The following is a 27,990-nucleotide window of genomic DNA, read 5'->3' as shown; positions in this document are numbered from 1 at the left end:
ATTGTGGCGTACTATTTTAATATATAAATAAAATAAACTCTTGTGTGGACAAAGATGGAAAGATATTTTAACATTTAATATGGAGGAATGGTTGAAGTTAATAGAGGTAAAGTTCATATGTTTGTTTAGAGGAAAATGATTGCTGAAATTTATTAATAGCAATAATTAGAGAACCCCCTTTGGACTTTTTGTTTATAAAGGAATATGAACTAATCAGATACATTTGGAATAGAAGACTGGGAAAATATTACCTAACAGAAAGTAGATCTGTTGGATGTCATTCTAGGGTGAATATTTTTAATAATTTATTTTATGTAACAGATTGGGAGAATCAGAAGTCGTTTTCTCTTTTCTTTTCTTCTATATTGTTGTTTTCCTTTGGTATTTTCTCTTATCCGTCTCTCTTTGTTTCTGTTTTTTATTTAGATTTGTTTCTTTTATCTTATTGTATTACTAAAAATCTGTAACAAAATCTTATTTAAATAACATTTCCCGCACTCCCAACATTTATATGCTTTCTATTCTTTATGGAGTCTCTGGTGTTTTTTAAGGTTTCTCTGTGAGAAACATTTCCCACACTCTACACACTGGTAAGGCCTCTCTCCTGTGTGGACTCTCTTGGCTATAAGAAGCTCCAACTTTTCAGAAAAACATTTTTCACACTCCAAGCATTTGTAGGGCTTGTCTCCTGTATTGATTGTCCAAGGGATTATGAGATATGCTTTCTAGGGTTCCGATTTATTATGATTTCTCTCATGCCTACGAAGGTTCTTACTCTTGGTAAATAATTGTCCACATTCTGTGCATTTGTAAGGTTTATCTCCTGCATGGGTCTTCTGATGGATCATAAGCCGCCATTCGCTAGCAAAACTTTCCTCACACTCTGTGCATTTATAGACTATCTTTCCTGTGTGGATTCGCTGATGTTTCAGAAGACAGTCTCTTCTCGAAAAGAATTTCCCACACTCTGAGCATTTGTAGGGCTTCTCCCCTGTGTGGGTTCTCTGATGAAGCACCAGACAGTGTTTCCTAGAAAAACATTTCCCACATTCCAAGCATTTATGGCATCTATTTACTGTATGCTTTTTCTGGTGCCCCTTAAGGGTATGTGAATGAGAAAATATCATTCCACATTCCAAACATATATATGGCTTTCTTGGGTGAATTCTCTTATGTCTCATAAGATGTGCTGAAACAGAAAAACATTTCCCACAATCTTCACATTTATAAGGCCCCTCTCCTATGTGCACTCTCTGGTGTTCATCAAGTTCTGCTAGGCTGGCAAAGTGTTTTCGACATTCCACGCATTTGTAGGGTTCCAAATGAGTATGATTTCTCTCGTGTCTACGAAGGTTCTTACTCTTGGTAAAGACTTTTCCACATTCCGTGCATTTGTTGGGTTTCTTTCCTGCATGGCTTTTCTGATGGAAGATAAACTGTGATTCGCTGGTAAAACATTCCTCACACTCTGTGCATTTATAGGATATCTCACCTGGGTGGACTCTCCGATGTTTTACAAGACTCTCTCTCCTTGAAAAGCATTTCCCACACGCTGAGCATTTGTAGGGCTTCTCCCCTGTGTGGATTCTCTGATGAATCACAAGACCGTCTCTCCTAGCAAAACATTTCCCACATTCCAAGCATTCATGGCATCTATTTACCGTATGCTTTTTCTGGTGCCCCTTAAGGGTATGTGAATGAGAAAATATCATTCCACATTCCAAACATATATATGGCTTTCCTGGGTGGGCTTTCTTATGTCTATTAAGATGTGATGAAGTAGAAAAACATTTCCCACAATCTCTACATTCATAAGGCCCCTTTATTGTGTGCACTCTCTGGTGTTCATCAAGGTCTGCTAGGCCGGCAAAGCATTTTCCACATTTCCTGCATTTGTAGGGTTTCTCTCCTGTGTGGATTCCCTGATGGATTTCAAGTTCTGACGACGAAACAAACCTTTCCCCACACTCCGCACATTTATGGGGCCTCTCTCCACTGTGAACCGCCTGATGGCTCAAAAGGGCAGATTTATCAAGAAAACATTTCCCACACTCTGTGCATTGATAGGGTTTCTTTCCTGGGTGGATTAACTGGTGTTGAACAAGATCTGATTTTGTGGGGAAGCGTTTCCCACACTCCAAGCACATATGAGGCTTTTCTCCTGAATGGGTTCGCTGATGAATAACAAGTTGTGGCCTACAAGAGAAGGATGACCCACAATCACTGCATTTGTGGCATTTCTGTCCTCTGGGGATTTTCTGGTGTACAAGAAGCTGTGATCTCCAGAGAAAACTTTTCCCGCACCCATCACATCTGCGGGGCCCTGTGTGGATTCTCTGATGTTTCACAAAAACTGATCGGCTAGGGAAATTTCCCCCACACTCCAAGCATTTATATGGTTTCTTTCCCGAGTGGCCCTTCCGATGGATCACAAGGACAGTGTGCTGAGCAAACGATTTGCCACATTTCATGCACTTATAGGGTTTACCCCCCTTATAGATCTGCTGACGTCTCACCAGTTGCCGCCGTCTAGAAAAGCTCGTCTCAGACTGTAAGTATTTGTGTCGTTTATTTCCTGTGTGGACTCTCTGGTGTTCACAAAGCTGCAATTCCTGAGGGAAACATTTCCCACACTCCAAGCATTTGTACGGTTTTATTCTTGCGTGGGCTCTGAGATGCTTCACAAAATCCGAGAGTGGGGAATGTTTCTCTCCACACTTACGGCAGTGATAGGAGTTGTCTGCTGCATGAACCTTCCGATGGAGCTGAAGGACAGATCGATGAGAAAACGTTTCCCCACACTCTGCACACTTATGGGGTTTTTCTCTTTGGCGGGTACTTTGGTGGCTCAAAAGCCCTGAACTCTGACCAAAACATTCCCCACTCTCACTGCCGTTCTGGGGCTTCTCTCCTGTGTGGATTCTCTGGTGTCTGGCAAGAGCCAACGTGGAGGCAAAGCACTCGCCACAGATTGGGCAGGTATATTTTCTGCTGGTGTCATCTGCTTAGAGAGAGAGAGAAGGGTGGAAAGTTAGGCTTGAGTCTGAAAGAGAAGGAACCACACAATACAAACTGAATAATGGTTGTGCTATGATATGCAAGATATGAAGCCTGAACCTGTGAAAGCTCTCACAACCCCCCACAATTTACATTAAGCGTAGCCAGGGGTTGGCCCAGATTTGGGCATAATGCCCACAGCCCCTCTGTTCTTCACACAAAGTGGCCTCACTTTAGTCATCATCATCACTTTTGATTTGCAAACCGTCTTTCTATCTTACGATACCCAAGGCGGTTTACAAGCTGAAGAAACCAAGAACATACACCATAACAATCTAATGTGATAATAAAACATAACTTTAAAATAAGCAACCCACATCAAATAAATTAGCATTCAACAATCACTAGAATAGTATAGAATAATATTAAATATCAGCATATAAAAATTAAACAGAAACCCACTCTTAACAATTACAGTAAATAACTTCCAAGCTACAATCATTAACACAACAGCAAGCCACAGTGCATAACATAATAGAATAAAAAAAATTGAGAAGCAGAGACTGGAGGATGGGACAAGGCAGGTGGAAGAAGGCCTTGCCTGATGAAGTCTCTCCCTCTCAGAAGTGGCTTTTCAGGATGTGCATGTGAGTGTGCAAGGCTGCCATCCAGATCACCTTATCATTGGGGTCAGGTTCCCAGCAGCTTTTTTGATGTTCCTTGCTGGCATCCCACGAAGGTGACTAAACTTCCAAACTTTTCCAAACACAGCTTTTTCGGCTGTGGCCCCAATCTGGTGGAATGCTCTGTCACAAGAGACTAGGGCCCTGCGGGACTTGACATCTTTCCGCAAGACAGAGCTGTTCCACCAGGCCTTTGGCCAAGGCACAGCCTGACCCCTCCTTTGGTAACCCTCGCAGAACTCTAGCCCAATGCTTGCCATTAATTTGATTTTGAATTGATTTTAGAATGCTGTGTTACTTTTTTTGTTGTTAGCTGCTCTGAGCCCAGCTTCGGCTGGGGAGGGTGGGATATAAATAAATAAATAAATAAATAAATAAATAATACTTTGTCAGGAGGTAGTGGTAGGTTGTTACAATCGCACCCCCACCCCACCTTGAAAGCTACATTGAGCCGCACAAGGAAGGTGTGAGGGCTTTGAAATTTCAACACCACCCTGTGAAACGCCGAAATTCGGTGCCCCAAACAACTCTCCCCTTCCAACGTTCCTCATTGTTGTGGTGCCGCCAGTGGCTCCCTCTTGGCTTGGTGTTCCCCTTAACCTGCCTTTGGTGAGTGTGACACTCTCCTCTGGCATAGTCTGTGGCATAATGTCACTGTCTGCATAAATTGCTCCTTATTTCTCCATTCCAGAAGATTCCCCGATGCACAATGACCTCTGGATTCCTCTTTGACAACATCATCATCATCAACAACAATGGGTTTCCCCAGCCACTCACGGCGGCTCCCAACAAAGGACTAAAAACAGAATAAACCTTCAAACATTAAAAACTTCCCTAAACAGGGCTGCCTTCAGATGTCTTCTAAAAGTCAGATAGTTGCTTATTTCCTTGACATCTGATGGGAAGGTGTTCCACAGGGCATACGCATGTGAAAACCATTTAGTCGCTGACCTACCTGGACTGGCTGGGCGACAGTAGGAGTGCTCCAGCAATAACATCGCTCCCAGGGAAAGGCGCTTCTGCCTCATTCTCCTTGGTTTTCAACTGACGACTTGGCGGAGGATCACGGCGGATGTGGGGCCGCCTCTTTTTACCACCCTGTATGAAAATAGAACTTTTAGCAGTGGCCTCTCATTCGCCTATGGGATTAATAATAATAATAATAATAATAATAATAATAATAATAATAATAATTTACTTATACCCCACCCATCTGGCTGGATTTCCCCAGCCACTCTGGGTGGCTCCCAACAGAATTAAAAGCACAAGAAAATATCAAACATTGAAAACTTCCCTAAACAGGGCTACCTTCAGATATGTTCTAAAAGTCAGATAGTTGTTTATTTCCTTGACATCTGATGGGAGGGCAGGCGCCCAACATTTTGAATTGCACCAACACTTTGAATTGTGCTCGGAAACCTACTGGCATTAACTGAACAGCAAGAAGACCTTGGGGTCATAGTGAACAGCTCAAAGATTTTGGCCCAGTGTGTGTACGGAGTCTGAAAAAGGCAAATTCTCCATACAATATCATAGTGCCATTATACAAATCTATGGTGCAACTGCATTTGGAATAATACAGGTCACCGCACGTCAAAAAGCATTTGGGGCTTTTCAGAGAAGCAAAGTGAGAGGTAACACGATAGAAATTTATAAAATTATGTATGGCATAATTTCTGTGGAAGGGGTGAAGTTTAGTGGAAAGGGTGAAGTTTCTCCTCCTCTCTCAAAACACTCTTGTTTCAACTTGTCTGGACCATTGTGTGTCTCACCGATCCTTAGGGTTGCCATATTTCAAAAAGTGAAAATCTGGACACAAGTTTTCGAGCTTTCCCCCCCCATGGAAATTCACCAAATTCTACACTTCTGACATGGGTTTCTGTACGTCTGGATTTTTCCGGACATTACAGCAATTTCCGCCCAGACACCATTTCCGACAGCTGGATCCTGGCTATTTCCAGGAAGTTCCGGATGCATGGCAACCCAACAATCATAGAATCATAGAATCATAGAATCCTGTCTGCCAATCTACCCACCACAACCAGAAGCTTCTTATGGGAAGTCTGTTATGTCCTGAAAATCCCTATTGTTTTCCTGCCCCCACCAGCGCAGGATTAAACTCTGTGGAGGCCCCTAGGCAGTCGAAATCTCGGGGGCCCTCTTGTAAATGGTATCCTAATAAGTTTTTCATTTTACCAACCAACAATTTAAATAAGCCAATTTTGATCCACCACCAGTTATTTCCAATGATACTGCTGCAGTCTAATAGAGCATTCACCGATTTTAGGAACAATATCCAAGGGGACTTCACCTCCCCCTTTTCTCTCACATACACACCTCACTTTCCATGAAGGTTTTCAAGCAGAGGTTGTAATGTAATGTATGATTTAGCTGAATTTGGCATTACAATCAGAATTCTATGGCAAAAGAAATTACAAAATAGGACACAAACAAAAAACCCCAAAAATACAATCATCTGACTTCGGGAGGGTGGAGCGAGGGCTCTGGGATGATGCCAGAGCCCTGGCAACGCCTTATCTATCTATCTGTCTATCTATCTATCTATCTATCTATCTATCTACACATACAATTATTTGTGCCTTTTTCATTACAAGTTTTCATATTCCATTGATTTACTCACACAATCATGGTCATCGACTTCCCTTCCTCCCTTCCATAGTTCGGTACTCTCCAATTCTACCTATCCTTGCTTTTTCCCTCACACATCCGCTTAGGAAAGCATGTGTGTGAGCAGTTTCTGCCTTGCCCCACTCCTTTCCAGGGGAAAACTTGCTCTTTAGGATAGGTTGGATCAAAGACCAATATAAGAAGCAAAAGAAACAGCAGAATTACAATTATCTGGCTTCGGGGATGACAGAGCAAGGGCTCTGGTATGGTGCCAGAGCCCTGGCACTGCATTCTCTTAATATATATATTCTCTTAATATATATATATTTATGCTTTTATTCCATTACAAGTTTTCATATTCCATTCAATTTACTCACACAATCATAGTCATCAACTTCCCCCCCTTCCATGGTTCTAGATATCTACCCATTACAACTGCATATTCCAACTGCTCCTTTGCAGGGGGTTGGACTAGATGACCCTCAGATCCCCTTCCAACTCTACAATTCTTTTGATTCTACTATTCAGCCTCTCCCCACTCTTTCTCTCACACATCTGCTTAAGAAAGCACATGTCTGGGCAGTTTCCCCCTTGCTCCACTGCTTTCCAAGGGAAAAACTTGCACTTTAGGGATAGGCAGGATCAAAGGTCAATCTGGGGGAAATCTGAATTGCTGCTTGCTCCTCTAACTGAGCACGAAAGAGCAGTTTTGGTGGTGGGCTGGGGGATTCAAGAGAAAGTGTGGATAAGCCCTTAGACCCATATCTCCCATTTCCTGCTTCTCACTCACATTCACCCGTTACAAGAGTCATCTGAAGCTTCTCTTCTGTGATAAGCTCCCACAGGAAACCCTGAAAGTGACCTCTGTCTTGCTCCAATGTGCTTTTCCTTATCACAACAATCCTGTTCCGCCTCTTCCCTTTCCTGCCAAGAAGAGTACCTGAGGGCTGATGGGAGAAAGCAAAAGTGCATTGCACTGTGGGGTTTCTCAAGCCTTCTTTCTTATCCAGACCCAAAGCCTTCTGGGAGATGTAGTTTCTTCCAGTGTTTCTCAAATTTGGGTACCCACCCTGCAAAGTCTCATCATTCCTGACCACTGGTCCTGCAAGCAAAGGATTATGGGAGTTGTAGTCCAACAACAACTGGGGACTCAAGTTTGATATACAGTACAGCACAATATAAGGAGATTCCAACTAGACTTACGAAAGAACTTTCTGATAATAAGAGCTGTTCAACCGTAGGAACGGTCTCCCTTGGGAGGCTGCAGAATCTCCTTCCTTGGAAGTTTTTAAGCAGAGGTTGGATGGCCATCTGTCATGGATGCGTTAGCTGAGTTTCTTGCATTGCAGGGGGTTGGACTAGATGACCCTCGGGTACCCTTCAAGCCCAAAGATTCTATGACTCTATTAAACAAAAGATGCAAAAGAAATATAATTATCTGGCTTAAGGAAGGCAGAGTGAGGGGCTCTAGGATGCTACCCGAGCCCTTGCACCACTCATTCATTCATTCATATATACATTATAAATAACATTACAAGAGTCGACTGCAGCTTCGTTTCCCAAAACTCCCTAAGGGCACCCTGAAAGCGACCCCCCATGTGCTTTTCCTTATCACAACAATCTTGTTCTGCCTCCTCCCCTTTCTTATCCAGACCCAAAGCCTTCTGGGAGATATAGTCTCTTCCAGTATTTATCATACTTAGGTACCCACCCAATCAATGTTAGACTACAAACTCCCATCATTCCTGACCACTGGTCTTGCTAGCTAGGGATGATGGGAGTTGTAGGGCAGAGCAAGGGCTCTGGTATGGTGCCAGAGCCCTGGCACTGCATTCTCTTAAATATATATATATGTGCTTTTTTTCCATTACAAGTTTTCATATTCCATTCAATTTACTTACACAATCATAGTCATCAACTTCCCTCCCCCCCTTTCCATGGTTCTAGATATCTACCCATTACAACTGCATATTCCACTGGCTCCATTGCAGGGGGTTAGAGTAGATGACCCTCAGATCCCCTTCCAACTCTACAATTCTTTGCTTCTATGATTCAGCCTCTCCCTACTCTTTCCTCACACATCCGCTTAGGAAAGCACATGTCTGGGCAGTTTCCCCCTTGCTCCTCTCCTGCAAGCATTGTTTCTCAAACTTGAGTCTCCTGGTGTTTTTGAACTACAACTCCCAAAAACTTGCTCTTTATGGGTAAGCTGGATCAAAGGCCAATCTGGGGGAAATCTGAATGGCTGCTTGCTCCTCTGAGCATGAAAGAGCAATTTTTATGGGGGGGGATTCAGGTGTAAGTGTGGATAAGCCCTTAGACCCGTGTCTTCCCTTTCCGGCTTCTCACCCACATTTACCTGTTACACAATTCAGCTGCAGCTTCTCTTCTGAGATGAGATCCCAAAGGACACCTTTCAAGCGACCTCCATCCTGCCCCATGTGCAGCCTTCACAGAAAGGCTTTTCCCTCTAAAGTCCTATTGCAAATCCCTTGTTTTTCCTCCTCCACTTCCTGCCCTGATAAGGAGGACTCAGGGGAGAAAGCAAGAGCCCATTGCATTGTGGGGCTTCCCACGCCTGGCGTTCTTTCTTTTCCAGACCCAAAGCCTTCTGGGAGATGTAGTATCTTCCAGTGTTTCTCAATCTTGCTCCTGTTTTTTTGGACTACAATTCCCATAATCCCTGGTCCCTGGTCCTGCAAGCAAAGAATGATGGGAGTTGTAGTCCCAACAACACCTGGGGACTAAAGTTTGATATACAGTACAATATGATATAAGGAGATTCCAACTAGACTAAAAATAACTTTCTGATAATAAGAGCTGTTCGATCGTGGGAACGGTCTCCCTCGGGAGGTTGCAGAATCTTCCTTGGAGATTTTTAAGCAGAGGTTGGATGGCCCTCTGTCATGGATGCTTTAGCTGAGATTCCTGCATTGCAGGGGGTTAGACTAGATGACCCTCGGGACCCCTTCCAGTTGAAAGATTCTATGATTCTATTAAACAAAAGAAGCACAATAAATATAATTATTTGGCTTAAGGAAGGCAGAGTGAGGGGCTCTAGGATGCTACCCGAGCCCTTGCACCACTTACCACTGACTCATATATATGTTATATATAACATTACACAAGTCAGCTGCAGCTTCTCTTCCCAAAACTCCCTAAGGACACCCTGCAACCCCCCCTAATTTTCCTTATCACAACAATCTTGTTCTGCGTCCTCCCCTTCCCACCAAGAAGATTCCTTGAAAAAGAGGGCTGAGGGGAGAAAGCAAAATCCCATTGCATTCTAGGGCTGCCCAGTCCTTGTCTTCTTTCTTATCCAGACCCAAAGCCTTCTGGGAGATGTAGTCTCTTCCAGTATTTATCAAACTTAGGCACCCACCCAAACAATGCTAGACTACAAACTCCCATCATTCCTGACCACCGGTCTTGCTAGCTAGGGATGATGGGAGTTGTAGTCCAAAAACACCTCAAGTTTGAGAAACAATGCTTGCAGCTGAGCCCTATGTAAGCTGTCATTTATGGGATCTGGGAAGGTGTTTTTTTTTAAAAAAAAAAACAGAACTTAAAACTGTAGACTGTTGAAAAACAGATGCTGTATGTTTGTTCAGTTGCATTTTAATTACTTCTTTTATTTCTTATTTTGAATCTTATTTTTATATTTCATTTTATTGCTATTACAACTGGAATTCCATGGCACAAGAAAAGACAATATAAGAGGCAAAAGAAAAACAAGAATTACAATTACAGTGGTACCTCTGGATGCGAACGGGATCCGTTCCGGAGCCCCATTCACATCCTGAGTAGAACGTAACCCACGACTGTGCATCTGAGCATGTGCGGGTCATATTTTGCCTCTTCCGCGCATGCGCGTGACGTCATTTTGAGCGTCTGCGCATGCAAGAGCGGCAAAACCCGGAAGTAATGCATTCCGTTACTTCCGGGTTGCTGGGGAGCGTAACCTGAAAACACTCAACCTGAAGCATATTTAACCCGAGGTATGACTATATCTGGCTTCGAGGAGGGCAGAGCAAGGGCTCTGGTTTGGTGCTAGAGCCCTGACACTGCATTCTCTTTTTCAATTTTTTTAAATGTGCTTTTTCCATTACAAGTTTTCATATTCCATTCAATTTACTCACACAATCATAGTCATCAACTTCCCTCCCCCCTTCCATGGTTCTAGATATCTACGCATTACAACTGCATATTCCAATGGCTCTATTGCAGGGTTTGGATTAGATGGCCCTCAGATCCCCTTCCAACTCTCAATTCTTTTGATTCTACAATTCAGCCTCTCCCCACTCTTTTCTTCACACATCCGCTTAGGAAAGTACATGTCTGGGCAGTTTTCCCCTTAACCCACTCCTTTCCAAGGGAAAAATCTGCTCTTTAGAGATAGGTTGGATTAAAGGCCAAACTGGGGAAAATCTGAATTGCTGCTTGCTCCTATAACTGAGCACAATAGAGCCGTTTTGGGGGTGGGGTGGGGGATTCAAGTGTAAGTGTGGATAAACCCTTAGACCCATATCTTCCCTCTCTTGCTTCTCACCCGCATTCACCCGTTACATGAGTCAGATGCAGCTTCTCTTCCGTGATGAGCTCCCAAAGCGACCTGCAGTGCGGGAAATGCTTCTACCAGAGAGCCTGTTGCATTGTGGGACTTCCCACGCCTAGCGGTCTTTCTTATCCAGACCCAAAGCCTTCTGGGGGATGTAGTATCTTCCAGTGTTTCTCAAACTTTCCCCTCCCTGGTTTTTTTGGGACTACAATTCCCACCATCCCTGACCACTGGACCTCCTAGCTCGGGATTATGGGAGTTGTAGTCTAACAACACCTGGACTCAAGTTTGATATACGGTACAATACAATATAAGGAGAGTCCAACTAGACTTACGAAAGAACTTTCTGATAAAAAGAGCTGTTCAACTGTGGGAATGGTCTCCTTTGGGAGGTTGCAGAATCTCCTTCCTTGGAAATTTTTAAGCAGAAGTTTGAGTAAAAATGCTTCGTGATGAGACCCAGGTAAGCTGCTGTTTATGAGGATCTAGAAGAGTGCTTTTTTAAAAACTACTTAAAACTGTACTGTTGAAAAACAATTCAAATCACCATAGAACTGGGCAACAAAAAGGAACCAAACCTCTCCAGGATAAAATAAAACACAACAATAAATTGTGTAGATAGGTGGTGTGAGTGGGTGTCTGTGTGTGGGGTGAGGCTCAAGTGCAAAACGTGTGTTCCGTGTTCAAATTAAGGCTTAAAACGGGAGGGCAAAGCTGTGACCACAACCCAGGCAGAAAACTTTGCTCCTGGCATCATCTGCTCACAGAGGAAGAGAAAGGGGAAGACAGGGTTTGTTTCTGAACCCGGCACTGTAGAAACCTCAGAAGGAACATAGGAATCTGCCTTATCCCGATTCACACATTTGTGTCACTTGAAACCAGATCACATGAAAATTGCTGGTGGCCTTGGTGGACCACTTAATGCCTTTTCCATCTGTTGTAGCAACTGTAATGCACTGTGGTAGATGCTGCATGTTAGTTTAATTGTATTTTTATTTCTTCTTCTATTTCTTCTATTGAATCTTATTTCTCATATTACATTTTATTGGTAATGCAATCGGAATTCCATGGCACAAGGAAAGACAAAGTAAGAAACAAAAGAAGAACTAGCTTCAGGAGGATGGAGGAAGGGCTCTAGTATGATGCCAGAGCCCTGGCACTGCATTCTCATTCTCTCTCTCTTTCCATTACAAGTTTTCATATTCCGTTCAATTTACTCACACAGTCATAGTCACTGACTTCCCTTCCCCCCTTTCATGGTTCTAGATATTAGCGCATTACAACGGCATATTCTTATTACTCCATAATTTCCCCTCTCCCTCCGCATTACATCTTCATATACTTTAAACTGCTGAATTTACTCCAACCCTGCTTAACCTGTTTGACACAATTTTTCAGATATTCTGCAAACATTTTTCACTCCTCCTTAAATACTTCACCTTCCTGGTCTCTTCTTCTATAATTCATATTTGCTAATTCCACACGTTCCATCAATTTCATTTGCCATTCCTCCTTCGTTGGCGTTGTTCCCTCTGTCCATTTCCGAGCATATATCATTTGGGCTGCTGTGATTGCGTCAAGTAACAAATCATTTTGATCTGTGAGGACATCGTAATATTCCTAATAAGGAGATTTCTGGTCTTTTTATATAAGTCCTTTAAAACACCCCCCTCCATTTCATTATATATCATCTATATTGTTATAGATCATCTCCCATAAATCCTTTGCTGATTTACATGTCCACCACATATGATGAAATGTACCCTCCATTTCTTGATACACCAGAAATACAATTAAAATCAATATTTCATACAAACCACCACAGACCAGAGTTTGGGAACCCTTGTACTAGAGTTTGGGATCCGCCTGCAAAAATGGGCCTGTTTAAACAATATGCTCCTAAAGATCAATGGTGCTGTGATTTTCAAGTACTAAACTTGGTGCACATGCATTATGGGATTGAGACTGGAGGGCAAAGCGGAAGTCAGTCTGGTCAGAAATGTTTCTTCCTGGCATTATCTGTTGGGGGAGAGAGACAGAGAGAAGAGAAAGCAGGGTTTACTCCTGAACTTGGTGCAGAAGGAACCTCAGCAATACAGTCTGAATGGAGGCCAGGATTTGTTATGTGAAATAAGCTTTCTTCCTCGGGTGACAATAAAACGTTCTTGTTAAGCAGGGATGTTTTGCTTGGTGTCTGGGCAGCTGGTGAAAGAACTGAGGATTATTTATTGAGGTTTTAAATAATTTATAACGGCTACTTTTCCTGATTTTATTCTCTTGTGCTGTATTCCACTTGAAGATGAGTGCCTTTTCCATAATTAAATTCTGAACATTTCCTTGAAGCTCATTTGAGATAATTTATTAAGGAACAAAATGCCATCGCACCAACCGGCTATTAGAACAAACCAACCCAAAACTAAACATCACACACAAACAAACACAGGGCTGAGCGGAATACATCTTCAATTTATTACGGTGTCACTCACCCAGGCTTTCCCACAGTAGGGTAGGCATGTGTGTGTGTGTGTGAGAGAGAGAGAGAGAGAGAGAGAGAGAGAGAGAGAGAGAGAGAGAGAGATAGGATGGTGTAAGCCAGAGGTCAGCAACCTAAGGCCCATGGGTTCCAGCCCATGAGCTTCCTAGAACCGGCCCACGGCTGTTCCATGGATTGGCGTGGGGATTCCATGCTTTATTCCATGCTTTTTTTCCCCCACGGCACCATTTTTTTTCTCGCTGCGGGGACTGACTTCTGGGTTGGAAGAGCGCCAGAAATAGCATGTGAGCATGCACACGGGTGTTCCTCCGTCCTGGAAGTGCACCAGAAAAAGCGTGTGTGCACGTATATGGGAGTGCCTGCACACTCTATTTCCGGTGCACTTCCGGGACAGAGGAACGCCCATGCGTATACGCACACGCTATTTCCAGCGCTTTTCTGACCTGGAAGAGAACCGGAAATAGCTTGCATGTACGCATGAGCACGCTCTGGCCCACTGAGAGGCCTGCTGGGGAGTGGACCAGCCCCGCCTCAAAAAACGTTGCTGACCCCTGGTGTAAGCAGATGTCACCTGATGGAACAGCTTTTAGTTGTTGTAAGAATTGGAATATCTGTTCTCAGTGCTTTTGTTCTTAAAAAAAAAAAGTATAGGGGTACTCTCATTTTGACTCAGGAAAACCACAATTTTATAGTTCAAATCGGGGGAAATGAATACAGGAAATGGGCAAAAGTACAAAGATTCACAAAATGTTTAGGGGTATGCATACCCCTGCATCCCCCCAGAGAAAAAGGACTGTGTGTTCTTATCCAGAACCAAAGAACAACGCCGATTCAAAGGCAGAATTCAGAAGCACGGTACAGCTAATGAGGAAAAACAATGATATAGTGACAAAAATCAGGACAACACGAATACAACAATCTGGGACAGGCTTCCCCCAACATTGAAAGAGGCAGGCCTAATCTGAGACTGTTACTGGATGCCTTTAAGGGCTTCTCCAGATGTCCTTAAAGGACCTTCATGAGAAAGGACCCTTAGCTACAAAGGCCTTGTCCCTCCTCTGTTTCTGCTTGTCTAAGGAAAAGTTTGAATGAAGGCAGGAGGGAGAGGACCTCAACACCTGCGAATTAGGTGAAAAGGGAGGCATGGGGAATAACGGTTTTAAGCAAGCTGCTAGTGTCTGACCACAATTGTATATTTTCATGCATTGCAGTTGGAACTGTCTGCTTTGTAGCTTTTTGCGGCCCTGGTTTTGACAGCATTTTAAAATGCCGGCTGGTTTGCTTTTGATCTGCAGGGGAGACCCTCTGCCTGATTGATCACGTCCCTCCAACATAATCACCTTCCTTCGATCAACATGGGCTCTTGAACTTAACCCTAACCACAGCGTGGACTCGTTTCCTTCCGCAAATGTATTGGGGGAGAGGGGAGCGGACACAACCTGCTTTCAGTACTGCTCGCACCTGAAAAAGGGCAAACTGCTTTGCTCCCATTTTGCACAGGCACCCAGAGCTTCCTGCTGAAATCCGGTAACTGTCGGGTGAGTGGTTGTCCTGCGTTGGTTCACCATAATGCAAAATCTTGTGTCCCCAACCCCACACCAAGGTATCTGGTCGGCCACTGTGAAAACAGGATTTTGTGCAAATAAAAGATAACGGAAGAGGAGATTGTGGGAGAGATACCTGATGTGAGGGAGGGGGATGACAGCAGGAGAAATACGTCTATACTTTACACACCCAACCTGCAAATGTCTACGTCCTAAGTGACATTTTACACTCATTTTCAGCTGCTTTTGGTTTTAATGTGAAAAGGAGTTCTGTCCCATGGGGAGGAATCCAAGGCGCCATACAGCTCGAAGGGCCAGAGGGCCCCGAACTCAGCAGGGATGGCTCACTGTGTTTTGAAGTAAATTCACGTTCCCATCTAAGAAATGGAGGAGGGATGTCTATGACGTCCGGAGGCCAAAGTTACTTCACGGCACCACTGAGGAAAAGCTGCCCCTTGTTCCAAGCTGCTTCAGAAAGAGCCCTTTTCTGTGTGGATTCTCCAATGTGTAAGAATGTTCTCCCAACCAACCAAGAGGATTCGAATGGCGACTGTCATCACCTCAATGCCTCAATTTCAGGAATAGACAGCAGGCCTCGTTTGATCCAGCAAGACTCTGTTTCTCTCTTCTGTATTTATCCTTATATTTGGTAAGCCCCAAATTACAGCAGAAACCTTCTCCAACATCGGTCTCGAATGATTCTGAAACGTGATGCATTTTGCCCAAAACTTATTACACTTTGGGAGCAGGCTTTTGTTTTTTTTTCCAAAAAGAGGAAACATTCATAAGGTGTGAAGCCTTGCGTGGGTTTTCTGATGATGCATGAGCTTATCTTTCTGTGGGAAGGTTTTTTGGCACTCTGAGCATTCGTGCGGTTTTGATTCCACATGGGTTCTCTGGTGTCTTACCAGCTTCTCCTTCTGGAAGAAGCTTTTCCCACACTCAGAACACGCGAATGGCTTCTCCCCCGTGTGGATCCGCTGGTGCCGGATCAACTGGGCACTCTGGCAGAAGCTTTTCCCGCACTCGGAGCACCCGTAAGGCTTCTCTCCTGTGTGCATCCGCAGGTGAATGTCAAGGTATGACTTCCTGCTGAAGTTTTTTCCGCACTGAAGGCACTCGTAAGGCTTCTCCCCCGTGTGCATCCTCTGGTGTCGGATCAGCTGACCTCTCTGGCAGAAACATTTCCCACACTGTAGGCAAGCGTAGGGCTTCTCTCCCGTGTGGATTCTCTGGTGTCTGATCAGCTGCCCGCTCTGGCAGAAGCTCTTCCCGCACTGCGGACACTCGTAAGGCTTCTCGCCCGTGTGGATTCTCTGGTGGGTTACGAGCGAGGACTTGTTGCTGAAGCTCTTGGCACAGTGCAGACACTCGTACGGCTTCTCGCCCGTGTGGATTCTCTGGTGGGTGATAAGATGCGACCGCGTGCTGAAGCTCTTCCCGCACTGCGGGCACTCATAAGGCCTCTCCCCCAAGTGGATTCTCTGGTGTGCAAGAAGGTTCTCCCTCTGGCAGAAGCTCTTCCCGCACTCAAGGCACTCGTAGGGCCTCTCGGCCGTGTGGATCATCTGGTGCACGATAAGCCCCGATTGGTGCTCGAACGCCTGCCCGCATTTGCGGCACATGTGGCACTCCTCTCCTGCGCGGATCGCGCCGGCGTTATCAGCCACGGCGGTTTCCACCTCCTGAATGGAGATGCCCCACATCTTCACGGCCCGCTGCCACTGCTCCCTGTCGGACTTGTAGCCCTGATCGAAGGCTTCGGACTTCATAGAAACGTCCCTGAGGGAAACCCCCGGGAACCTCCCGTCAGAACTGGCTGACCTAGGGCCTTCTTGATGCGTCCTGACCATCTCGCTCTCACTGGCAGTGCCGTCGCCTGAAGAGATTAGAGAGAAAAGAAAGCACAGGCCGAGATATCACTCCATCTGATAGGAGAGGAGGAAAACAGAAGGTACCATGGAGGCAGAACAATGGACTCCATCCTACCACTCCAAAACAAAGGTGGCAAGAGTTTTGAGGTGATAAGATGAAGACCATTGCGTCTGACTGGAATATTTCTTCTCAAACTCTGAGGTTTGGGTTGTGAGTGTTGCTGCTTTTTAAGACAAAACAGCACTATTTACACACAAGATATTAGGCTCAGGGGAACTGCAAGGTTTAGTGAGGTGTAGACACACAGAGAGAAAACTTTAGAAATAATAATAATTTATTTATACCCCACCCATCTGGCTGAGTTTCCCCAGCCACGCTGGGCGGCTCCCAATCGAGTGTTAAAAACAATACAGCATTAAATATTAAAAACTTCCCTAAACAGGGCTGCCTTCAGATGTCTTTTAAAGATAAGATAGCTACTTATATCCTTGACATATGGTGGGAGGGCGTTCCACAGGGTGGGTGCCACTACCAAAAAGGCCCTCTGCCTGCTTCCCTGTAGCTTTGCTTCTCGCAATGAGGGAACCGCCAGAAGGCCCTCGGCGCTGGATCTTAGCGTCCAGGCAGAACGATGGGGGTGGAGACGCTCCTTCAGGTATACTGGGCCGAGGCCGTTTAGGGCTTTAAAGGTCAGCACCAGCACTTTGAATTGTGCTCGGAAACGTACTGGGAGAAAAACAACCCAGTGAAGGCCCTAGCCCAACAAACATCCCCTGAGCTGTGGCACTCCTTCCTTTTGAATACTTACTTTCACAGTACTCGGCTGCCAGGAAAATGTCATCCTGAGATCCCCCTGGGAAAACGTGGGGCGTGTCTTCCAGATGTGGGATCCCTTCTCCCGGAGGAGGTTCTTCTTTGATCTCATTTGCAGCTGTGACGCAGGGAAAGAGAAAGACCAGGAGGGAAATAGGAGTCCCTCTTTCAGAAAAGGGTTCTAGACTGCGCACAACCTATACTGTAGTGGAAACACCAGAAAATATATTGTAACCCTGGCTGGATCTAGAGAAGAAGAAGAAGAAGACGACTTTGATTTTGATATCCCGCCTTTCATTCCCTTTAAGGAGTCTCAAAGCGGCTAACATTCTCCTTTCCCTTCCTCCCCCACAACAAACACTCTGTGAGGTGAGTGGGGCTGAGAGACTTCAGAGAAGTGTGACTGGCCCAAGGTCACCCAGCAGCTGCATGTGGAGGAGCGGAGACGCGAACCCGGTTCCCCAGATTACGAGACTACCGCTCTTAACCACTACACCACACTGAGACATCAAAGAAGCGTTTCGGTTAAACGTATTATAAACTCACACAGGTTGGGAAAGTCGGGACTCCACAAAGTCATCTGGTGTCACAGTGTTATACTGCATATACAACACATATAAAAGGCATTTTTCTTTACCAATTCAGCTGAGTCCCCAGTGTTTCCCAAACGTGGATCTCCTGTTGTTTTGGGACTACAACTCCCATCATCCCTAGCTAGCAGGTTCCATGGTCAGGGGTGATGGGAATTGTAGTCCAAAAACAACAGGAGATCCACATTTGGGAAACACTGTTGTAACCTGGGGAGGTGTCAGTGGCCTGGCACAACTGTTTCTGAAGGCAACCCTATTTAGGGAAGTTTTTAACGTCTGATGTTTTATGATGTTTTTAATATTCTGTTGGGAGACGCCCAGAGTGGCTGGGGAAGCCCAGCCAGATGGGGTATAAATGATAAATTGTGATGTAGATGATGTCCACCATTGTGTGTGGCCTTTCACAGAAGCAGGCCTTCACTGCTCTCCTAAGTCTGGCAGTGGTTAATGCTGAATTGTGTTGAACTATCTGCTTTCCAAGCCTCAATTCCTAATTCATGGGATTGTTCCCTGTACTGCAGGGAGGATCCCAATATCCTGTTTGCCTGCCAGCCCAGATCATGAGATCCCTGGTGCCCAGTGCAGGTAATTTAGCAAGGTAATTATAAGTCCTAGCATTTGACCTAGAGAGTTGAGCTTTGGATGTAGGCCGGAAGGCTGCCATCAGATTTTGTGCGACCCATTGGCCAGCTGGAGGTCTCTCTGTCTCTTTGCAGCTGAAGGGAGGTGGCGCCATCGGCTTGCTTGGTACGTTGTTACTCTTGCGCATGATTTTGCTGCTGTTTAATAAATCTTTGGGACGCGGGTGGCGCTGTGGGCTAAAGCCTCAGCGCCTAGGGCTTGCCGATCGAAAGGTCGGCGGTTCGAATCCCCGCGGCGGGGTGCGCTCCCGCTGCTCGGTCCCAGCGCCTGCCCACCTAGCAGTTCGAAAGCACCCCCAGGTGCAAGTAGATAAATAGGTACCGCTTATTAGCGGGAAGGTAAACGGCGTTCCGTGTGCGGCTCTGGCTTGCCAGAGCAGCGTTGTCACGCTGGCCACGTGACCCGGAAGTGTCTTCGGACAGCGCTGGCCCCCGGCCAATAGATGTGAGATGGGCGCACAAACCCCAGAGTCTGTCAAGACTGGCCCGTTCGGGCAGGGGTACCTTTACCTTTACCTTAATAAATCTTTACCACTTCTTCACCACTTACATCACACATTTACTTCTGAACCCTTGGGGGGGGGGGAGAAACCCCTTGCCTTTGGCAAGACCTTCAAAGCACATTATTTCCCGCAAAATGTGAGGGGTCAACTGCAGTACCCACAATTCTTAAAAGGAAATAATGTGCTTCTAATATGCTTCAAAAGGTCCAGCGCCGAGGGCCTTCTGGCGGCTCCCTCACTGCAAGAAGTGAGGTTACAGGGAACCAGGCAGAGGGCCTTCTCAGTGGTGGCACCTGCCCTGTGGGACGCCCTCCCATCAGATGTCAAGGAAATAAGCAACTATCTTACTTTTAAAAGGCATCTGAAGGCAGCCCTGTTTAGGAAAGTTTTTAATGTTTAATGCTGTATTGTGGTTTTAATATTTGGTTGGAAGCCGCCCAGAGTGGCTAGGAAAACCCAGCCAGATGGGTGGAGTATAAATAATAAGTTATTATTATTATTATTATTATTATTATTATTACCCCTCCAGACACTGCTGATCTGCAACTCCCATCAGCCCCAGCGAGCATGCTGAATGGCTGCGGTTGATGGGAGCTGTAGTTCAGCAACCTCTGAAAAGCCAAAGGTTTCCCTGGTCCAGTCCTCTTGTCAAAGCCATCCAGAGTCGGTGGCCATCATTGCCTCTTGTGGGAACAAATTGTTCCCTTTTGTATTATTATTATTCATTATTATCATTATTTATTATTATGCATACACAGCCCAGGGTCAAATGTAAAAACAATGAGTCTTGAGGGGATCATCTTCCTGCACTCTTTAGTACAGTGGTACCTCGGGTTACATACGCTTCAGGTTACAGACTCCACTAACCCAGAAATATTGCTTCGGGTTAAGAACTTTGCTCCAGGACAAGAACAGAAATCGTGCTCCAGCAGCGCAGCAGCAGCAGCAGCAGCAGCAGCAGCAGGCCCCATTAGCTAAAGTGGTGCTTCAGGTTAAGAACAGTTTCAGGTTAAGAACGGACCTCCGGAACAAATTAAGTATGTAACCTGAGGTACCACTGTATATGCATTTTTTTGTACACCTTACTTGGTCAGAGAACTCCACTGCAAAATTTGGGGAGGTGCAAATTTAGAAGGATATCTGTGTTTCAGTTTATGTATTGCTTCAGAAAGTACAAGTGAATATAATTTCTCCCTCATCCCTAGCTCTGTCACTGAACTACAGGGGATTCCTCAAAGGCCTAGGAACAGGGGAAGATACCCTATGTGGATTAGACCATTTGGCCATCCAGTTCAGTAATGCCAACTCTGACTGGCAGCAATCCAGTGTCGCAGGCAGAGGCCTTTTTCTAGTCCTGCTCTGTGGGATACTTTGAGTGGAGATGGACCTGCGGTACTCTGTATGCTTATCGTCACGGAGCTATGTCTCACTCACAGAACCAAAAGGGTACAGTCACTCCAATCACCTGGGCAGGAGTCCCAGACAACACCACCACAGGCTCCATTTGTTGCACTGAAAGATGTGCTTGGGTTGTTTTGGTGATGGCAAATACAGTTCAGAGTGAGAGCATCACTTCCAAAATCAGCCAAAACAATTTTTGAACTCTTTGGAATTATCAAATAACTCCTCAAACTGTTTGGGTGTGCCTTTGAAATATAAATATTATTTCGATTTACCGGTATATATAGTGCACATGAGAATAAATTTTGACAACCTCACCAGCCCTTAAATGTAAAGGGACCCCTGACCATTAGGTCCAGTTATGCCCGACTCTGGGGTTGCGGCGCTCATCTTGCCTTACTGGCCAAGGGAGCCGGTGTACAGCTTCCGTGTCATGTGGCCAGCATGACTAAGCCACTTCTGGTGAACCAGAGCAGCGCACGGAAAAGCCGTTTACCTTCCCGCCGGAGCGGTACCTATTTATCTACTTGCACTTTGACGTGCTTTCGAACTGCTAGGTTGGCAGGAGCTGGGACCGAGCAACGGGAGCTCACCCTGTCGCGGGGATTCGAACTGCCGACCTTTTGATCAGCAAGCCCTAGGCTCTGTGGTTTAGACCGCAGAGGGGATTATAGATTTTTAAGGCATGAATGGTCCCATCACACAGGTGAGCAGTTACCTGCAAAACCTCCTTTTCCTGTTTCCTCAGGGTCTTGAGTGAATAAATCTTCCTTTCCTTCCGGCCAGGGAACGGCGTCTGGTTTGGGAATCAAAAGTCCTTTACAGAAGGGAAGAAAACACAGGAAGTTAAGGAGTGATTTCTGTCATCTCAAGTCATCTAAGTTAGAAAAACGCGTCCTTGACCTGCTACTTTTCTATCTACGTGGAGATATTTCCCTGTTTTTAAAAAAGATGAAGGAACACTTAAAAACATGCCACCGCAGAGCTGCAATTCCCAGAGTAGCTTAACAACCAGTCCCTCTCTACCAGGGAATTCTGGGACTTGTAGCTCTGTGAGGGGAATAATAATTTTATTATTTATATGCAGCTCATCTGACTATATACCAAAACCCTCCAACGGTCTCCTATCTTTCAGTATATGTTGGAGGACAGAGTGGAAAGCTGAGCAGAAGCGGAAATCAAATGAGAGAAAAAAGGGTGCAGCCGGCCAGAATTCCAAACTGAAGTCTACTCTGCTGCAACATTTTATCGCAGGTTCCACTTGTAAGCTAAGAAATGGAAGGGACATACAGTCGTACCTTGGTTTTCAAACAGCTTACTTCTCGAGCGTTTTGGCTTCCAAACGCCGCAAACCTGGAAGTAAGTATTCCGGTTTGCAAACTATTTTTAGAAGCCGAACGTCCGACGGGGCTTCCGCGGCTTCCAATTGGCTGCAGGAGCTTCCTGCAGCCAATCAAAAGCCGCGCTTTGTTTCCAAACGTTTTGGAAGTCGAACGGACATTCCGGAACGGATTCCGTTCGACTTCCAATGTACGACTGTACTAGAGTCAATTGTATTTTTAAAGAGGAGACTATCCCTCATAAATGGTCGTGGTTGACATACATGGAAGACAGAAGCTGCTCTTTCCCTCCCCCTTGCTCCCTTGCAGGCTACTTCAGAGGAGATTCTTACCCAATGAGGCCATATTCCCATAATTCTCCAACGTGACCTCCTTGTACAGAACTCTTTGGTCCGGATCCAGCAAGGCCCATTCTTCCTCTGCAAAGTAAACCGCCACCTCCTCAAAGGCCAACGGTCCCTGAAATAAGGAAAATGTTGCTTCCTCAACGCTTGCTGTCTATATTATTATTTATTGTCGTTATATCCCCCCCAGGAGCTCAAGCGGATGTAATTGGTTCACACTCCCCCCCAGCTCATCTCCTGTTGTTATCATATGATTATAGAGTTGGAAGGGGATCCCAAGGGTCATCTAGTCCAACCCCCGGCAATAGAGGGGGGTCATCACCTCAACAACCCTGTTAGGCTAAGAGACAGTGACAGGCCCAAGGTCGCCCAGTGAGGTTCATGGCTGGGATTACCCAGGTTGTAGTCTGTCACTCTAACCCAGGGGTCAGCAAACATTTTCAGCAGGGCTTCTGTGGCTTCTGATTAGCTGCAGGAGCTTCCTGCAGCCAATCAGAAGCTGCACTTTGGTTTCCAAACGTTTTGGAAGTCAAACGGACTTCCGGAATGGATTCTGTTTGACTTCCAAGGTATAAACCAGAAAAAAGCATGTGCATCCAACATCCGGCAAATTCTCAACCACATGGCAAACCACCTCAACTACATCTCTATTCCCTCTTCCTCGCCTTCCCTCCCCAACCTCCGCAACTCCCATGTTGAGGCCTTACCTGAGTTGGCTCCGGAGCAGGATGAAGAGATGAGCCACAGGAAATCAGAGGCCGCGCCCCACTGGCTACAAGGCGGGAAGGGATGGGAGAAGCAAAATGGGAGACAGGCCACCATTACGTTTGTTTCATTTATTCAAAACATTTCTCAGGTGTCCACTCTTCTAATTCTACAATTATATTATTCTACTCTACAATACTATTGTTCTAAAGTTATCAGCTACAATATTTAAAAGGGTCGCGGGTGGCGCTGTGGGTAAAACCACAGAGCCTAGGACTTGCCGATCAGAAGGTCAGCGGTTCGAATCCCCACGACGGGGTGAGTTCCCGTTGCTCAGTCCCTGCTCCTGCCAACCTAGCAGTTCGAAAGCACGTCCAAGTGCAAGTAGATAAATAGGGACTGCTCCAGCGGGAAGGTAAACGGCGTTTCCGTGCGCTGCTCTGGTTCGCCAGAAGCGGCTTAGTCATGCCGGTCACATGACCCAGAAGCTGTCTGCGGACAAACGCTGGCTCCCTTGGCCTATAGAGCGAGATGAGCACTGCAAGCCCAGAGTCGGCCACGACTGGACCTAATGGTCAGGGGTCCCTATACCTTTACCTATCATTGTTCAACCGCTCTGCAAATTGTGGCTCTGGGAACAGAATAGGGGTCTTCCCAGGATCCTTTGGGGGAAGCCGTGATGGTATGAATCAGCATTAAATGTAGGTTGTTTATGTTTAATGTTATATACATATACCTAGGTCTATGCTCCCTTGAATTCGTGACTGAAGGAAACAAAACCTTTGTAAACAAGCTGCTTTTGTAAAGTCTCATCCATCCCATAACTCCTTACCAAGCAGACTGGCATCTTCATTCTCCTCCTCCTCCTCCTCCTTGCATAAAGGTCCTGGCTGAACACCCAAAGGTGAGAGGAGACCCAGAGCAGTCTCCCTTTTTTCCTCCTCAGGTACCTGGAGCAACAGAGAGGACATAAGAGCATCAGAAGAGTGTTTTGGATCAGACCAGTTGTCCCATCTAGTCCAGCACTCTGTTCTTATTAGATGCCTGTGGGGAAGGACCCCCTTCTTCAGGGCAGAGTGACAGAAGTTAGAAGGAGCACCAAAAGGAAACAGTGCTATTCTAGCCAAGGGTGGGGAAACGTACAAGCATCTCCGGATGTTGCTGGACTACAACTCCCATCATCCCAGACCATTGACCATGCTAGCCGCAAAGGCTGATGGGAGTTGGAGTCCAGCAACACCCAGAAGGCACAGGCCTTGCTTTAGAGGAGTGGGACGGGTTCTGTTGCCGTTGATAATAAATGGGCAGCCAGAAAATGTCATGCGTATTGAGTGAGTAGGATCCCGTTTAATGGGTTTTGATGTTTTGCTTGAATTGTTTAATTTGTCAGTTTGATGGCCTTTTGTATACTGTGGTACCTCGGGTTACAGACGCTTCAGGTTACAGACTCTGCTAACCCAGAAATAGTACCTTGGGTTAAGAACTTTGCTTCAGGATGAGAACAGAAATCGCTCTGCATGGCAGCAGCGGGAGGCCCCATTAGCTAAAGTGAAGCTTCAGGTTAAGAACAGTTTCAGGTCAAGAACAGACCTCCAGAACAAATTAAGTTCTTAACCTGAGGTACCACTGTACTGCTCTGCAAAAAAAAAATAATATAAAAAAATAATGATAAGTGCCCCTTTGGGTATTCGGTGGCCTCACCTTCCGTTCCCATCCCTGAGGCCCATCCTCTTCCTGGCTCAGCAGGAAGTCCTCTGCCAGGGCCACCGCTTCGGCACTGCTCTCTGCGCCCCCTGCCTTGACCCAGCCCTGCATTTCCTGAGGCAGGACGGCCAAGAACTGTTCCAGGACCAGCATCTCCACCATCTGCTCCTTGGTGTGCTTCTCCGGCTTCAGCCACTGACAGCACAGCTCCCGGAGCCGCCTGCAAATCTCTCGGGGTCCCTCCATCTCCCGGTAGCAGAAATGTCTGAAGCGTTTACGCTGGATTTCGGAGCTAATGTCACCCGGGACAGTTCCCCTTTCCACCTTGGCATCTTCCCTCCCTCTGGCATGCAGGCTTTTTGGGGCTTCCGCGTTGAGATCTGGCGAGATTTGGGTCAACCTCTGCGCTCTAGGACACCGGTCACTTTGGGCTACCTCTCCGATGGAGGAGACCTTATCGCCCCATCGGAGCTGCGGATTATGCCATCCTGCTTGAGGCAGCTGCAAGCCCCTCAAAAAGTCATGCCACTGGATTTCCCAGTGTTGGGCCAAACCTTCCTCGGGTTCCTGTTTAATCTGTAGCAGTGGCGGACCTTTGAAAAAGCCTTGGGCCGTCCCAGCTTGCACAAAATGGCGGCGTTTGTCTCCTTGTTCTTCTCCAACAGAATAATCTGCTGCTTCTGCCTCTTCCAGTTTAATTCCTGCAGGCAACTCGTGAGTGAATAAAGGCTGAAATTGGAAGCCTACAGTTGCCATCCCTGACCCTCCAGACATCGAAGAGGCCTCTTTCTCTTTCGCCTCAACGGAGCTGGATCTACAGATCCTCTTAACTAGAGGGAGGCTGCTTTGGCCCTGTAAAACGCAAAATCTTTAGGAAAGGCTGCAGGGCTAGATCTTTAGGGATCTTTAGAGGATAGAGACGGGTCACCCAGAAGGTGGATTCATTTTCAAGCCAGGGGACAAGCTTCTCCCTAAAGAAAAGAAGACATAAGCATATTGGATGAAGAGTTCTGCTGGATCAGACCTGTCTTGTCCACCATCTTGGAAAATGCCACCTCCCTGGGCTGGATGTTAACTAGGAAGGCAGGCAGGTTGAGTCAGTCAGAGGTTGGTGGGGCAGTGCCCCATTTGCCCTAGGGCCTCAAGGACCAGCCTCCATTGCTCTTTCTTCTATATACAGCTATTAAAGGCGCAGGACCCCTGCCCTCTTTTTCATCTGACTACCCCTCTTTAGAGGGATGTGGGTGGCGCTGTGGGTTAAACCAGAGAGCCTAAGACTTGCCAATCAGAAGGTCGGCGGCTCAAATCCCCATAATGGTGTGAGCTCCCGTTGCTCAGTCCCTGCTCCTGCCAACCTAGCAGTTGGAAAGCACCTCAAAGTGCAAGTAGATAAATAGGTACCACTCTGGCGGGAAGGTAAATGGTGTTTCCGTGCGCTGCTCTGGTTCACCAGAAGCGGCTTAGTCATGCTGGCCATATGACCTGGAAGCTGTACGCTGGCTCCCTCGGCCAGTAAAGCGAGATGAGCGCCACAACCCCAGAGTCGGCCATGACTGGACCTAATGGTCCGGGGTCCCTTTACCTTTACCCCTCTTTAGACAGACTTACCTTCCATCAGGAGGCATCTCCCCCCACCCTTTCTTTCATTTCAGGGAATCCCTGAAAGCAAAATTGTGCAGAATTCTCTACAAGCTGCATTTGATGTTAAAATTTGAACCTGCCCTCCTCCTGGTTACTTTAGTTAGAAGAGGCAGATGGCTAAATAAGCACGTGTGGCTTATTCCATTGTGTATTTTGCTCCTGCTGAAAGGATCCAAAACCTGGGATAGCTCAGTCGGTAGAGCATGAGACCCTTAATCTCAGGGTTGTGGGTTCGAGCCCCATGTTGTGCAAAAAATTATAATCCTGCATTGCAAGGGGTTGGACAAGACAACACATGAGGTCCCTTCTAACTTTATAATTCAGCAACCCTTACAGCCATCCCTGACAACACCCCCACAAAATTGCTGCCAGAATTGTAGAAACACCATTAGGTCGCCACCACCTTCCCTCCTGTCATGCTTTTGTGCAGCATGAGAGACACAGAAATTAAGCAAAGGGACATTTTCCCCTGACACCCTCCCCTAAATTTTGCCTCCTAATGTGCGTGAATATTATTGCTGCCACCTTTCCACCCCGTCTCACTCCTAATATGTGTGAATATTATTGCTGCCACCTTTCCACCCCGTCTCACTCCTGTACCTATTACAGCAGCCAGAGACACCGAAAATAAACAAGGGGGACATTTGTTTCCTGACACCCCTTCCCCCGATTTTCCCACCGGAACTGCAGAATCAACATTACATTTACCATGCTCCTGTGTTCATTACAGCAGCCAGAGGCACGGAAAATAAACATTTCCTCCTGACATTCACACTCCGCACAGTTGCCACCTGTGTTGTGGGAACAACACTGAGTTGCCACCTTTCCTCCCTGTGCCAAGCTCCTGTGCTTTTTCCCCCAGCAGCCTGAGACAAGAAGAAATAAACAAGAGAATCTCCCCTGTCTTTGTGGTCGTGGTTTGCCTGCTTTTTTGACAAAAACAACAAAAGCAAACCGTAATCATAAATCTTTGCACCCCAGTGGAGTTTCTTCCACTCATTCTGTTTATTTCAGACTCAACTCCCCAAACGTGAGCAATAGATGCAAACAATAATAATAATGACTACATCCTTGCAACCTCGTGCAAGGACCGGGGTGAGAGAGCATCATCCCTGCTCCTTACAGGCCCCTGATCAGATGCCTTTTCTCCCTCTTTTTACTCCTCCATCCCTTGCAGATGAAATATTCCCTTTGTCCAAAAACAGCCACCCGCCTCCCCAACCCCCTTCTTTCAACTCACCCCTCCAGCACGCCCTGCAAGCAGCATCTCTGCCCCTTCCCAAAGACCCCTGTGTGTGTCTCTGAGCCAAGGAGGCCTCTGCAACCCCAGAAGGGAGGGAGAGAAGGAGGCAGAATAAGAAGAATAGCAATAACAACAACAGGAAGGTCCTTTTGGCATCCCTCCTTCTCGGCAGCCTTTCTAGGAAGCTGGGCTCCATCTTCTCCTTTTTCTTAACCCTTTCCAAAGGCAGAGTATATATGCAAAGGTGCGTATAGTTAAATCTCTGGTTTTCCCAGTAGTGATATAT

At 46.1% G+C, this 27,990-nt stretch overlaps 2 protein-coding genes and 1 long non-coding RNA gene across 9 annotated transcripts; 1 reads left to right on the top strand and 2 right to left on the bottom strand.

Moving 5' to 3' along the window:
• Position 1: 1 nt before the first annotated feature.
• Positions 2-11,298, bottom strand: LOC309524679 (uncharacterized protein). 6 transcript variants are annotated; one of them, XM_082209562.1, is made up of 5 exons: positions 10,858-10,970; positions 7,512-7,711; positions 7,249-7,410; positions 4,636-4,778; positions 2-3,004 (listed from the first exon to the last, which is right to left on the bottom strand). In XM_082209562.1, the coding sequence occupies exons 4-5, from the start codon at positions 4,706-4,708 to the stop codon at positions 726-728; spliced, it is 2,352 nt and encodes a 783-aa protein (XP_082065688.1). In that variant the 5' UTR covers positions 4,709-4,778; positions 7,249-7,410; positions 7,512-7,711; positions 10,858-10,970; the 3' UTR covers positions 2-725. The 6 variants fall into 6 exon arrangements, with proteins under 6 accessions (XP_082065688.1, XP_082065689.1, XP_082065690.1 ...); XM_082209563.1 differs by lacking the exon at positions 7,249-7,410 and adding an exon at positions 9,103-9,301 and having other exon boundaries at positions 7,512-7,709; positions 10,858-10,968; XM_082209564.1 differs by lacking the exons at positions 7,249-7,410; positions 10,858-10,970 and adding an exon at positions 11,202-11,298.
• On the top strand, positions 11,192-15,667 carry LOC309525540. Its single transcript, XR_014216398.1, has 2 exons — positions 11,192-11,329; positions 15,145-15,667. It is a non-coding gene; the product is annotated as an uncharacterized lncRNA (long non-coding RNA).
• Positions 13,210-27,990, bottom strand: LOC309524669 (uncharacterized protein). Of its 2 annotated transcripts, XM_082209527.1 has the most exons (8): positions 27,702-27,990; positions 24,818-25,791; positions 23,949-24,066; positions 23,119-23,183; positions 22,400-22,526; positions 21,446-21,544; positions 17,588-17,710; positions 13,210-16,783 (listed from the first exon to the last, which is right to left on the bottom strand). In XM_082209527.1, the coding sequence occupies exons 2-8, from the start codon at positions 25,592-25,594 to the stop codon at positions 15,687-15,689; spliced, it is 2,406 nt and encodes an 801-aa protein (XP_082065653.1). In that variant the 5' UTR covers positions 25,595-25,791; positions 27,702-27,990; the 3' UTR covers positions 13,210-15,686. The 2 variants fall into 2 exon arrangements, with proteins under 2 accessions (XP_082065653.1, XP_082065654.1); XM_082209528.1 differs by lacking the exon at positions 17,588-17,710.

The sequence above is a fragment of the Podarcis vaucheri genome (genome assembly GCF_965113315.1).
Source record: "Podarcis vaucheri genome assembly, chromosome: 2".
Taxonomy (NCBI): Eukaryota; Metazoa; Chordata; class Lepidosauria; order Squamata; family Lacertidae; genus Podarcis; species Podarcis vaucheri.
The sequence above is the reverse complement of the archived record's forward strand: the minus strand, read 5'-3'. Positions and strand labels throughout refer to the sequence as shown.

Excerpts from the sequence above, each read along its gene's own strand:
- LOC309524679 (XM_082209564.1), bottom strand. The coding sequence starts at position 4,708 with ATGAGGCAGAAGCGCCTTTCCCTGGGAGCGATGTTATTGCTGGAGCAC. Across the intron at positions 3,005-4,635 it reads CTGTCGCCCAGCCAGTCCAG|CAGATGACACCAGCAGAAAA; the intron begins GTAGGTCAGCGA and ends TCTCTCTCTAAG.
- LOC309524669 (XM_082209527.1), bottom strand. The coding sequence starts at position 25,594 with ATGTCTGGAGGGTCAGGGATGGCAACTGTAGGCTTCCAATTTCAGCCT. Across the intron at positions 24,067-24,817 it reads CTCAGGGATGGGAACGGAAG|GTACCTGAGGAGGAAAAAAG; the intron begins GTGAGGCCACCG and ends CTGTTGCTCCAG. Across the intron at positions 17,711-21,445 it reads AGGAAAAGGAGGTTTTGCAG|CTGCAAATGAGATCAAAGAA; the intron begins GTAACTGCTCAC and ends CCTGCGTCACAG.